The sequence below is a fragment of the Lynx canadensis genome, chromosome A1 (genome assembly GCF_007474595.2).
Source record: "Lynx canadensis isolate LIC74 chromosome A1, mLynCan4.pri.v2, whole genome shotgun sequence".
In the NCBI taxonomy this organism is placed as follows: Eukaryota; Metazoa; Chordata; class Mammalia; order Carnivora; family Felidae; genus Lynx; species Lynx canadensis.
The window spans coordinates 153,363,293-153,376,036 of NC_044303.2; the positions used below are offsets into that span (position 1 = coordinate 153,363,293).

The 12,744-nt window shown below is 38.0% G+C and overlaps 1 protein-coding gene across 1 annotated transcript in view; it reads left to right on the forward strand.

Moving 5' to 3' along the window:
• The window catches only part of ADGRV1 (adhesion G protein-coupled receptor V1), a 519,149-nt gene that overhangs the window by 115,325 nt on the left and 391,080 nt on the right, over positions 1-12,744 (forward strand). The window contains 4 exon segments of the mRNA XM_032593635.1: positions 1,202-1,466; positions 2,425-2,547; positions 8,922-9,144; positions 9,474-9,678. Coding sequence (XP_032449526.1) covers positions 1,202-1,466; positions 2,425-2,547; positions 8,922-9,144; positions 9,474-9,678 — 816 coding nt within the window.

Genomic DNA, 12,744 nt, shown 5'->3' on the forward strand with positions numbered 1-12,744 from the left:
TGCTCTCAGAACTTCTCTGACTCCTCACATCCCTTATCCATCAAGTAGCTGGAGCAGTCTTTTAAAAATAATATTTTATATTATTCCTCATTTTAAAACTATTCAGTGATTTCTAATTATATGTAAAATAAATTCTAAGTTATTTAATAATGGACTATAAGTAGCATAACTATATTTCTGTATCCACTCAACACAGGAGTGGATTATGTCAATACTGTCCCTTTTGCTCTGTAAAGGATCCCAGTGATAAATTATATGGTCATCTTCACAAAAGATATCTCATGATCTTATCTCTCCAGTCTTACTGTCTTCATTCCTTAGCACTATCAACTTCCTTCTAGTTGGACCATTCTTCATTCAGCTTATGACAGACATTTTTTGCCTTAGAAATTTTTCCATGTCATTCATTGTCATTCTTTCCAACTTTATTTCCCTAGTACACCCATAATTCTCTATCATATCATCCCAGTTGTTATCTTCAGCATTTGTCTCAATTGAATAATCATACATTTATTTATCAGTGTGTTTATTGTTTGCCTTTTCCTAACAGTTAGTAAGATCCATAAGGGAGAGGCCACTCTATCCATAATTCCTAGCATAATGCCAGTCTCACATAAGATTTCCAGTTGTTGACTGAATAAATATAATTCTGCAATTGACCAGATTGTGTAAGAAACCAGGTAGATTCAGGATCTTCTTTTAATTTTAAATATGTGAACACTCACCTTAAAACCTTGTATGCATTGCCACCTTCAGGACTAAAAATTTTTGGTGTTTCTTTTTATATTCTATTGCTTGAACAGTGGATAAGGAATGATATTACAGCATCAGAAGGTTTCTTACCCACAACTGAAATTTTCATATATAAGTAACTTCTCTCCTGTTTTTAGCTTTCCTTTTTTCTTTCTGTGACTTGCCCCTACCCAGATGTATATTTGAAATTGATTTATTTTCATATAACTTCTTTTTCACTCATTCTCTGCGTGTGCTTATACACACACACACACACACACACACACACACACACACCCACACACACACAGCAGTGAGAGAGCGTCAGTTTTGATATTTTCTCATTTATGAAAGTATCCTCCTAACTAAATAAAGGGTACCAGGAGAGTAAATAAATGATATTGGTTAAAATCACACAAGTACTAAATTCCTACTCATGAAGGGTTTTGTATTTGAACATTTCCCACAGGTCTTCAGATGGAGCGGAGAAAGCTTCACCTTGCATCAGACACTTCCTGTCCGAGGTGTGCTGAGCATAGCCTTGTTCACCCGAAGAGGCTCTGTGTTCTTAGCCATTTCCCAGGTTAATGCCAGGCTAAATTCCCTTTTACTCAGATGGTCTGGCAGTGAGTTTATTAACTTTCAAGAAGTGCCAATTAGTGGGACAACACAAGTTGAGGCCTTGACTTCAGGAGATGATATTTACTTAATCTTTGCCAAAACTCTCTCTCTAGGTAAGAAGATATTAGCATTTGCTATATATACATTGTGGTTGAAATTATATAGCATTCATATAGTAGGATCTTTATGAAAACACGTAGCTCTTGGAATAATTTTTTAGCTAATCCATTTCTTCTTTTCTTTAATGTTTATTTTGAGAGAGAGAGAGCATGTGCCCACACGTGTGCAGGGGGAGGGGCAGAGAGAGGGAGGAAAGAGAGAATCCCAAGCAGGATCTGCACTGTGAATGCGGAGCCCAGTGCGGGTCTCCATCCCATGAACTGTGAGATCATGACCTTAGCCAAAACCAAGAGTCAGATGCTCAACTGACTGAGCTTCTCAGGTGCCCCAGCTAATCCATTTCTTGATGGATAAGGTATTGACTGTCAGCTACAAATGGATTTTAAGGGGAAAAAACAGATTTTAAGTGTTATATGTATAATCTTTAGATGACAAGCTGTCACATTAAAGTTGTATTAAAATTTGGGATGGGTATGTAAAGTGGAAAGACCTATGAAGATCTTATATCAGAAGTGCAAACAGATAACATTTTATGTGACTGTACTTGGGGAGCCGTGGGTAATTTATAGTAGTAATAAATAGTGCTCAGTGACTTTTGATAAGACTGTTTCAAAATATTCTCTGAGTATAAATATGCTTTCTTTTGCCTAGTGGAACTTTCTTAGGTAAAACTTAAGCATTCCTAAAAAAACAAACGTGTGTCACTGTTCTTTAATATCAGATCATGATTTGATTAAGCAGTGGCCATACTTCATGTAGTAAATGCAAAAAAACATTTGAAGTGTTTCCTACCAAGTTGTGTTATTTAAATAAATGAATTTGGAGGAATGTCCTAACTAAATTTGTTTTTAAATTAAATTAAATATTTTTATAATTTTTTTACTGTGTAATTTTGTCATTTTTTTCCTGTAACTTTTGCCTTCAGATTTGGCTTTTATTCCATTATTGTAGGAAATCAGAATTCAATTGATATTTTCATCTGGGAGACAGGACAGTCTTCTTTCAGATATTTTCAATCCCTGGATTTTACTACCATTAATAGGATCTACGCCTTTACACCAGCTTCAGGAATAGGTAAGGGTGTTTAAACGAGTCTGAAATGCAATGTAGAAAGCTAGAATAATTTTAATCTTGTTGAGTTAGAGATAGTATTACTTTGCCAGACACTGGGTCTTTTAATAAGGATCTAAAATCAAGATCTTAACAGTACTATTTCTGGAAATCCTAGAAATTCAAAAGGACTAATATTTTTAAATGGGAATTGTGCTTGAGAAGAATCAGAATAACTGAAATGTGTTATTTTAGACATAATAGTGAGCATTAGTGAACATATTAGTGAGCAGACAACATTAGTGAAGGATAAAGTAATACATTTATTTTGTCTAGAGAAAAATGAAGAGTGACATTGCATATAGTGTATATTTTAAATATGAAAGTATAAAAGGGTAACAGGTATCTGCATTGAAGTATTTTTAAAAAGTCAGAAAATGGCTGTTCACTCTCCCATCCTTCTTTTAGTCTGATCCTTTCTTGACTTTCTGTGCTTTAATATACACATCAGAAACATAAGCAATATTTTTACTCACAGTTGTTTCAGAAACAAAAGTCCATTAGTGAGAAACCAAGGGGTGAATGTTGTCTGGAGGCTGTAGGATTATTGCAGGGTTGGTGAAGAATCATTTAGGTGGACCAGTGGCAACAAGGCATAGAGGCCAGCAGCACTTGGCCTATTGAACTTGTGGGGCTGCCTCCCCGAACAGGTGTGAACAATGCAGGGAGCAGGCTCACTGAGTCATCATGTCTCCTGTTAGGGTGCCCAGAGGAACTTGGAAGCCAAACCAAGTGACTCAGCAGGTGAGTCTGGATCAAAGCCTCACTTTTAAACTGAGACATAGGAATTTTGTATGAATCAAACAGCACCATTTATTATTAGCCATTATATATGTCATTGTTTAAGGTTATGAAGAATTCTTTCTTTTTTTAAATTTTTTTCAAGTTTATTTATTTATTTTAATGGGCAGGGGAGTGGCAGAGAGAGAGAGAGAGAGAGAGAGAGAGAGAGAGAGAGAAAATACCAAGCAAGTTTTGTGCTGTCATCACAGAACCCTATGCAGGGCTCGATCCCATGAACCGTGAGATCATGACCTGAGCCAAAATCAAGAATTGGACGCTTAACTGACTGAGCCACCCAGGCACCCCTGAAGTTATGAAGAATTCTGTACCTTCAGAGGTCTGGTTGGAGAAGCAAGAAAAATATTAAGATAATAATTCAAGATAGAATTCCAGTCCTATTTGCTCTGTCATTGGTGGAATTGAAGTGGGTGAGAGGTATCAGAGGGGAGCTTGAGTTCGGTCTGGGTGGGCTGGTAGGAAATGTTGTGCGCAGGAGGGAAGGTGTGAGCAAAAGAGAAAAGTGGAAGTAGACATGATGCTGAGGGCACAGTGAGTCAACCAGAGTGGTAGGGACAGAGGATTTGACTCAGCGTAGTGGTGGTAAGGTTGGAAACACACTAGCATCTATACAAGAAGGTCTGGAATGTCAGGTTCAGGATTTGATATGTGTTTGGATGGTTCAGTGGTTCCCCAATATTTTTGCCTTAGGAACTCCTCATTCTCTTAAAATGTTAAGGAACTCAGAGTGCTTTTGTTTGTGTGGGTTCTATTTACTAATATTTATTGTATTAGAAATTAAAAAGGAGAAATGTTAAAGATACTTCTTAATTAAGAATGAGAGCAATGAACTTACTACATGTGAACAAAAATAACATGTTTTATTTTTTTAAAAAAAGTATTTTCTAAAAGAAAAACCTTTGTACAAAGATGGTATTACTTTCTTATTTTACAAATTCCTTGTTTCTTATGTCTGTGTCTGTATTCTGTCTACTGCAATATTATCAGTCATATGGCCTCCAGAAAATCCCACATACACTCAACAAAGAATGAGAATGATGTAGAGAAACGGCATCTTAGTATTACTACAAAAATAGTTTTGACCTCACAGACCCTCTTGAAGTGTGTCAGTGACTGTTAGGGGTCTGGTGACTACAGTCTGAGCATTATTAGGGTAGAGAAATCCTTGAAGGCATTTCAAAAACAAATGATGATCAAAAACATGTTTTCTAATTCCACCTAGCTTTGGTGTATGTAATATGCTGGATGCAGAGTTTGCACCTTCACGGACAAGAGTTAACATAGAAGCCTCTGCAGGGTTTAGAGAATGTGGCACTGAAGAAATCAGCCAGAGGTTTAGATTTTGGAGACATCAATGCATTCAGGTAGTTGAACTCATAAAAGCTAGAATCTACTTAGGATACTGAGAAGAGTAGAGGATTTAGCACAAATATAGGAATCTGTTCTCGCAGTTTCTGTCTTAGGTACCTGACTGCAGTTTTCTCATTCAGGCACTGTAATCTTTAGACCCTGTCTCCTTCAGTTATCTCACCTGCTGAGCAGGAATCAGCATTATTTATCTCTCATTTTTTTATGGATTATCTATCTCATTGTGCTTTGTTTCCCTGTGCCCTCTTCCCTCCTTGGTCCCATGTCCATGCTACTTTCTCCCAGACCCTGGCCACCTGACATCTGGACCACTACATCATTGTCTGGCCTCTACCTTAGGCTCACTGTGCTGTCAGAGCCCTGTGTGTGTCTCTGTTCTGTGCATCCTCTTCGTAAATAACTTCTCTTGACTTGTCGTGACACCTCTCTGACGGGTCGTAGCTGTGACTTTCTTATCATTCACTCAGCAGTTGATTTACTAAATAAATTATGTATCTTTCACCGTGTATTTGTTTGTGTCTACTTGTCCTTTAATTTTGTTCCTTTATTAGTTTTGCTTTTCTTACACCTCAAGTTTTCAAGTGGACTAACAGTATCTACTTGAGTCACTTATTATAATTCAAAATAGTTTCCTAATGAATGTTTTTAAGGATGACAAGTGCTGCCTGAATGGGTTATTAATTGAAGTTATAGAATTCTCTTTAAAGATTTTTAAAGAAATAGAATAGGCACTCTTTCTAAAAGAATTTATGAAAAATTCTGCCAGAGACTTGTTAGGGGACCCATTGTGAGGTCTCTTTATTTCTTTTGTTTCTGTGACTTGAGGTTGTAGAAGTATGAAAAGATTGTAAGTAATTATTTAGAATGGCTTATTATAGATCCCCTGAAAGCTGAAATTATGCATTAAATAATATTCAAGGACTTTCTTATTTTGAATATGTCAAATATTAGATTGGAGCCATGACTGTGAGGATTACATATTTATTCTGGTTAATGACTTGACAGAGATTATTGGGTGGTGACAGAATTCTTTAAATGCAAGAGGAAGAATGGATATGACAGAGAAGGCAAGGACATATACACTTATCTTTCTTTCTTCCTTCTCTCCTTCATTATTTAATAGAGTTTTTAAAATGCCAGTTATGGGGCGCCTGGGTGGCGCAGTCGGTTAAGCGTCCGACTTCAGCCAGGTCACGATCTCGCGGTCCGTGAGTTCGAGCCCCGTGTCGGGCTCTGGGCTGATGGCTCAGAGCCTGGAGCCTGTTTCCGATTCTGTGTCTCCCTCTCTCTCTGCCCCTCCCCCGTTCATGCTCTGTCTCTCTCTGTCCCAAAAATAAATAAACGTTGGGAAAAAAAAAAAAATTTTTTAAAATGCCAGTTATGTGCCAGGCATAGTGGTAGGCCCTGAGGAAACAAGGACAAACAAAACGAGTTCTAGTCCTTGCTCTGGAGAAGTTTAACATACAATAGGGAATGGGGGACATGATATATAATCACACACAAAAAGCTTCTAGGTACAAACATTAACTGTTGTCCAAGGATACGGTGCTCTCATAACACAAAATAGAGAAGACTTGACCAGGTCTAAGGGATGTCCAGAAAGCTTCTTTAAGGAAGAGGCATTTAATTAACGCTGCTGGAAAGACACTGATCCCTCCCTTTCTCCTTAACTCCCTAATACTCTCAGCTTCACTATCACCTTTGAAAAACCATCATCTTTGGAAATCATTTGGATGAATTCATCATTCTCTTCATTCCTGTGGAGTGACCATAAGAAGCCCAGACCATAAGAAGCCTCTAGAGAAAGCAGCTGTCATCTCATCTGTGTGTGTTCTAGATCCCATGAGCCCTAATTTCCAGACCAGGGGCACAACTCTTCCCTCCCCCAACTTCCTACATCCTTCCACAGTGCCTTCCAGAACAGACCCAATTTTTCTTGTAATTTCCCTCACCTCTTTGCCCTGGAACCTCGCTCTAGCACTCAGCACTCAGTCCTGGGACTTCTCTATCTACACTCCTTAAATGATCTCAGCCAGTTGCCTTCCTTTGGAATACTCTTATTTGTTTGCTTATGGTTTTGATAACTGGAAGGGAATTCTATAATCAGTACCAGTTAAAATTTTGTTCTCCAGAGGAGAGATTTAGGATTTTTTTTCTTTTAAATTCCCTAGCCCACTTGTGTGATCTTGAACAGTACAAATGTCTATTTTCTGAGAAAACACTTTCTGCTTATATACTCTACAGATTTGAGCCCCCTACGTTTCCTACTCTGAATGTCTGATTATCTTTTTGTTGCCTTCTCATATTTCTCAGATTGAGAGGAAATGAGTAGAGTGTATCTCCAACGATTAAGATACATAATCAATCAGTGATGCTCAGAGTACTTTAGTTTATGATTTTGGTTGAGCCTGTAGAAACAATTATTGGTTGAGCCTGTAGAATCATTTAAACTTGGGAGATGTTGAGATCTGTCTGAGAAATTTGCTCTTTACTGAACATCCCCAGTTTAACAAAGCTTTATGAAAAATATGTCATCATTGTTAACATACAAGTTTATTGATAACATTTTTCTTGATTTTTACCTTTTATACGACATTTATTAGACTGCAATAGCACTTAAATAATTACCATAAAGAAACATAATGAGTAATTCTTGATATTTAAGGATTTGGAATCTTCCATTGTAACGTTATAGGCTGAAATGTTCTTGGTTTCTGGTTCTAGTGCTGTTTTAATACCCAACCCATCTTAGTTGATATCTTTATGTTCCCATGTGTTTCTTCAAGTACTAGAATTTGTGCATGTTTCTGGATGGTTTCTCAGTTTTAAGCCTGAAGATTGCTTAATGGTATATACAATGTAATAAGCTCCCTTTCTCTGAATTTCCCCTTATACAATGTACTAAGCCCCTTTACCCTCCATGTTTGCTAATATGTACCATTGCATTGAATCATTAAGAGCACATTTTCCTACTAACATTTCAAAAAGCATTAGCAGCGAGATCATAAATTTGTTCATATCCTTTGGCTTAATTACCACCTTTAAGAATTTATCAAATGAAAAAAATTAATAACTGTCTCTAATTCATCTTGAAAAGTTAAATAAAAATAATAAACATTCAATGTAGAGAACATTTAGGCATTTTTTTTATTAAATAATTTTTTTTAACATTTATTCATTTTTAAGAGACAGACACAGAGCACGAGTGGGGGAGGGGCAGAGAGAGAGGGAGGCAGAGAAACCGAAGCAGGCTCCAGGCTCTGAGCTGTCAACACAGAGCCCAACGTGGGGCTCGAACCACGAAATGTGAAATCATGACCCGAGCTGAAGTTGGACGCTTAACCAACTAAGCCACCCAGTCACCCATGAACATTTACACATATTTTAAAGATCAATCCTGTAGATTATATATGCATTAAAACTATAAATTTGAGTGCTTTGTAATAACACCTAAGAAATGCTGTATAAATTTAAGGTTAAGCTTTATAATTAAGAATTGTTTTGTAATCAGTCTGTGTACTCATGGTTCATCATGAATTCATATGGATGGTGGCTGGAAAGGAAAATACAAAAATGAAGCATTTAGTGATGGGATTATACATCTTTTTCACTTTTAAAAATATCCTCCCATATTACCCAGCACATAAATACTGATGAATGCAGAGAGTCCACAATGCATTTGGGTTTCACTCTCCAGTGATTTTTTTTTTCTGTTTTAATGTTTATTTATTTATTTTGAGAGAGAGAGCTGAGGAGGGGCAGAGAGAAAGAGAAAGGGAGAGAGAGAGAATCCCAAGCAGGCTCCATGCTGTTAGCGCAAAGCTTGACATGGGTCTCGAACTCACAAACCGTGGGATCATGACCTGAGCCGAGGTCAGGAGTCAGATGCTTAACCGACTGAGCCACCCAGTTGCCCTATCCAGTGATTTCTTAAGTGGAAATAGGTTTATTGTTAGGCTGGTTTGATCATTCCACAGCATTTAAAAAATTACTATTTACATTCATTTCAAATAATACTTTGATTTTCAGAAATCAGATCATATTTAGTTAATTCAGACACCAAAACGGAACTTTGAGAGTTGAAAAGATTTTGTTTTGGTCCTACAATAAGGAGCATGTGAGATAACATTCACATTCTACTATAGTTGCCTTTTCTTTCCTTTCCACAGTCCACATACTTCTTATTAGCCAAGCTATGTCTGCACTTTACTGCTGGAATTCAGAGCTGAATCAATTCTCTTTTATTCTGGAAGCACCTTCTGCTCATGATGCAGCTTCTGTTACAGTAAAGTCCCTTAATTCAAGCAAGAATTTAATTGCTCTAGTGGGAACCAGGCACTCACACATATATGAGCTGGCCTACATCTCCAGCCAGTCTGACTTTATTCCTAGGTACGTTCACCATTTTATACGGAACCTCTTTATGCTTACCATAGTTTTTATAGGGCACCTAATTTCTAAGTGTTTATTTAATGACTGAAAAAATATAAAATATAAGGTTAATTCATAATCTAGAAATTTGGTTGTGTTCCATGTTACTTATATATATTCTATCGAGCTAATCAGTATTTTAAACATTTTGGATTAAAATTTTATTTATGAAATGTGATTTTCCCAAATGATTAGTATTAATTAGTGTTCTGAGAATTTTATATGTAATCTACTATGTATATGCCTGAGATTTGTTTCAGCTGTCTTATTTGATGTGCTTCTTATGCTAGTTCAGGTGAACTGATATTTGAACCTGGTGACAGAGAAGCTGTAATAGTGGTAAATGTCCTTGATGATACAGTTCCAGAAGAAAAAGAATTCTTCAGAGTTGAGCTTAAAAATCCCAAAGGAGGAGCAGAGATTGGTATTAATGGTTATGTGAAAATAACTATTCTGTCTAATGATGATGCCTATGGAGTCGTTGGATTTGCTCAGGTATAGATCCCACCCTTAAAAGTCAAAATGATTTATTCATTGTATTTATATGTTAGATGTTGTCAGCACTCAGTCCTCCTTTGAGTATCTTAAGCCTCTCTTCCTTCTCTTTCCCTGTTTCATCCTGACTGTGCATTTTAAGGTGTACTTAACTGATGTCTTATAATTTATAGTCCTACATGCTGAACCTTCTGAATCATCTTGTCCTAAACTTTTTTTTTTTTTTTTTTTTTTGTGCTGATTACTCTTATAGGATTGAATTTGAAATGTTCCCAGTTGGCCTTAGTCCTGGAGTTTGGCTCTGCTATTAGCCTTATCTCTAGAGAGTAATGATGAAACAAGTCCCAAATAGACTATATACTGTGTTTCATCACACACATCACCTACAAATATATTACTGTCTTATGTATATTGAGAGAGAGAGAGAGGGAGGGGGAGAGAGAGAGAGAGAGAGAGAGAGAGAGATTTATAACTGTACTTGCATTGTACACATGGAGGTGCTTTCCCCTGAAGAAAGAGAACTATTCAGATATTCTCAGGTTGATTTCCATCTCAGAGTTCATATTCCTTTATTCATGAGCAAAAGGACACCCTTTTATATTGCACCATTTAGCCCTGTGTGCAAACTCTATCCTGATTTCTTTTTTTTTTAATATGAAATTTATTGTTAAATTGTTTTCCATACATCACCCAGTGCTCATCCCATCAGGTGCCCTCCTCAATGCCCACCACCCACTTTCCCTCCCTCCCACCCCCATCAGCCCTCAGTTTATTCTCAGTTTTTAAGAGTCTCTCATGGTTTGGCTCCCTCCCTCTCTAACTTTTTTTTTCCTTCCCTTCCCCCATGGTCTTAAGTTTCTCAGGATCCACATAAGAGTGAAAACATATGGTATCTGTCTTTCTCTGCCTGCCTTATTTCACTTAGCATAACACTTTCCAACTCCATCCACATTTCTACAAAAGGCCACATTTCATTTTTTCTCATTGCCAGGTAGTATTTCATTGTGTATATAAACCACAATTTGTTTATCCATTCATCAGTTGATGGACATTTAGGCTTTTTCCACAATTTGGCTGTTGTTGAGAGTGCTGCTGTAAACATTGGGGTACAAGTGCCCCTATGCATCAGTACTCCTGTATCCCTTGGGTAAATTCCTAGGAGTGCTATTGCTGGATCATAGGGTAGATCTATTTTTAATTTTTTGAGGTAGCTCCACACTGTTTTACAGAGCGGCTACACCAGTTTGCATTCCCACCAACAGTGCAAAAGGGTTCCCATTTCTCCACATCCTCGCCAGCATCTGTAGTCTCCTGATTTGTTCATTTTAGTCACTCTGAGTGGCATGAGGCGGTATCTGAGTGTGGTTTTGATTTGTATTTCCCTGATGAGGAGCGATGTTGAGCATCTTTTCATGTGCCTGTTGGCCATCTGGATGATGTTTTAGACGAGTGTCTATTCATGTTTTCTGCCCATTTCTTCACTGGATTATTTGTTTTTCATATGTGGAGTTTGGTGAGTTCTTTATAGATTTTGGATACTAGCCCTTTGTCCGATATATCATTTGCAAATATCTTTTCCCATTCTGTCAGTTGCCTTTTAGTTTTATTGATTGTTTCCTTTGCTGTGCAGAAGCTTTTTATCTTCATGAGGTCCCAATAGTTCATTTTTGCTTTTAATTCCCTTGCCTTTGGAGATGTGTCAAGTAAGAAATTGCTGAGGCTGAGGTCAGAGAGGTCTTTTCCTGCTTTCTCCTCTAGGGTTTTGATGGTTTCCTGTCTCACTTTCAGGTCCTTTATCTATTTTGAGTTTATTTTTTATCCTTATTTCTTAACTAGAGTTATAGCTGCAACTATCATGTATCGTTCTCTGAAATCTTCTGCAAGTAAGGAAAACCCAGCTCAAATTGTCTTAAACACCAAGAACATGTCCACAGAGAAGATAAGCTTCAGAGTGGGGTGGATACTATGTCAACATGACTCAGATTCTTTCCATCTCTCCACTTTGCCAGCATAAAGCTGGTTCTTCATCTGGTTGTTTGAAAGCTGATGTTACTGTTAGGTCTACTGCTTTCTTGTTCATGTCCAGTTGGGGAGAGAGAGAAATGTGGCTCTTGGAGTAAGGAAGAGATTTCCCAAAAGCTTCTGGAAAACTCTTCTCATCTCTCATTGAACTAACAAGGCCACTTATGCAACTGTTCATTAATTTATTTATTTGTGTAGCAGTTTTTTTAAACAAACACCTGTGTACCAGATGCTCTTTCAGGTGCTAGAGATTTATCAAAAAGTAAAATAGTAAAACTCTTTATCCTCATTGTTCTTAAATTGTAGATGAGGCAAAGGGAGACAGTGGACAAGAGACATCTGTACTGTATCTGATGGTAGTATGTGCCATGGAAGAACGTTAGGCAGGAAGGACAGATGGAGATTGTGAGGGAGGGGGTGGGGATTGTGTGCAGAGAAGTAAAACATAGGCTATCAGGGAGGGTGACATTGAGGAAGTGATATGAGGACGAAGGTGTGTAGGAGATGGGGGAAGAACATTTGAGGCAGGGGGAACCACCAGCAACAGCCGAAGCCCTGAAATAAGCCTCGCCTATCTGGTGTAGCAAGGAGGCTACTGTGGCCGAAGTCAGTCAGGTAGAGATGAGGCCAAAGAAATTGAAGGGCCAGGGCCTTGTTTCAGGCATCCCCAGCAGCACCCACAGTTTTGATGACTTACTAGGAGGACTCAAAGGACTCAGGGTTCTGTCATTCTCATACTGTGATTTATTACAGTGATGGGGATACAAAACAAAGTCGTAAGGGAAAAGGCTTATGGAGTGAAGTGCAGAGGAAACTGGGTGCAAGCTTCCAAGAGCTCTCCCCAGGGGAATCACACAGGACACACTTAATTCCCCCAGCATTGAGGGTGAATGCTGACAGTATGTGAGATGTGTTACCAACCGGGGAAGCTCATTAGAGACTCCGTGCCTGGGGTTTTCCCTGGGAACTGTTCATGCAGGCCCTCTCAGCCTGGCACATGTCACAATTCCAGACTCCCAGAGTGAAAACAGGTGTTCAGTAAAA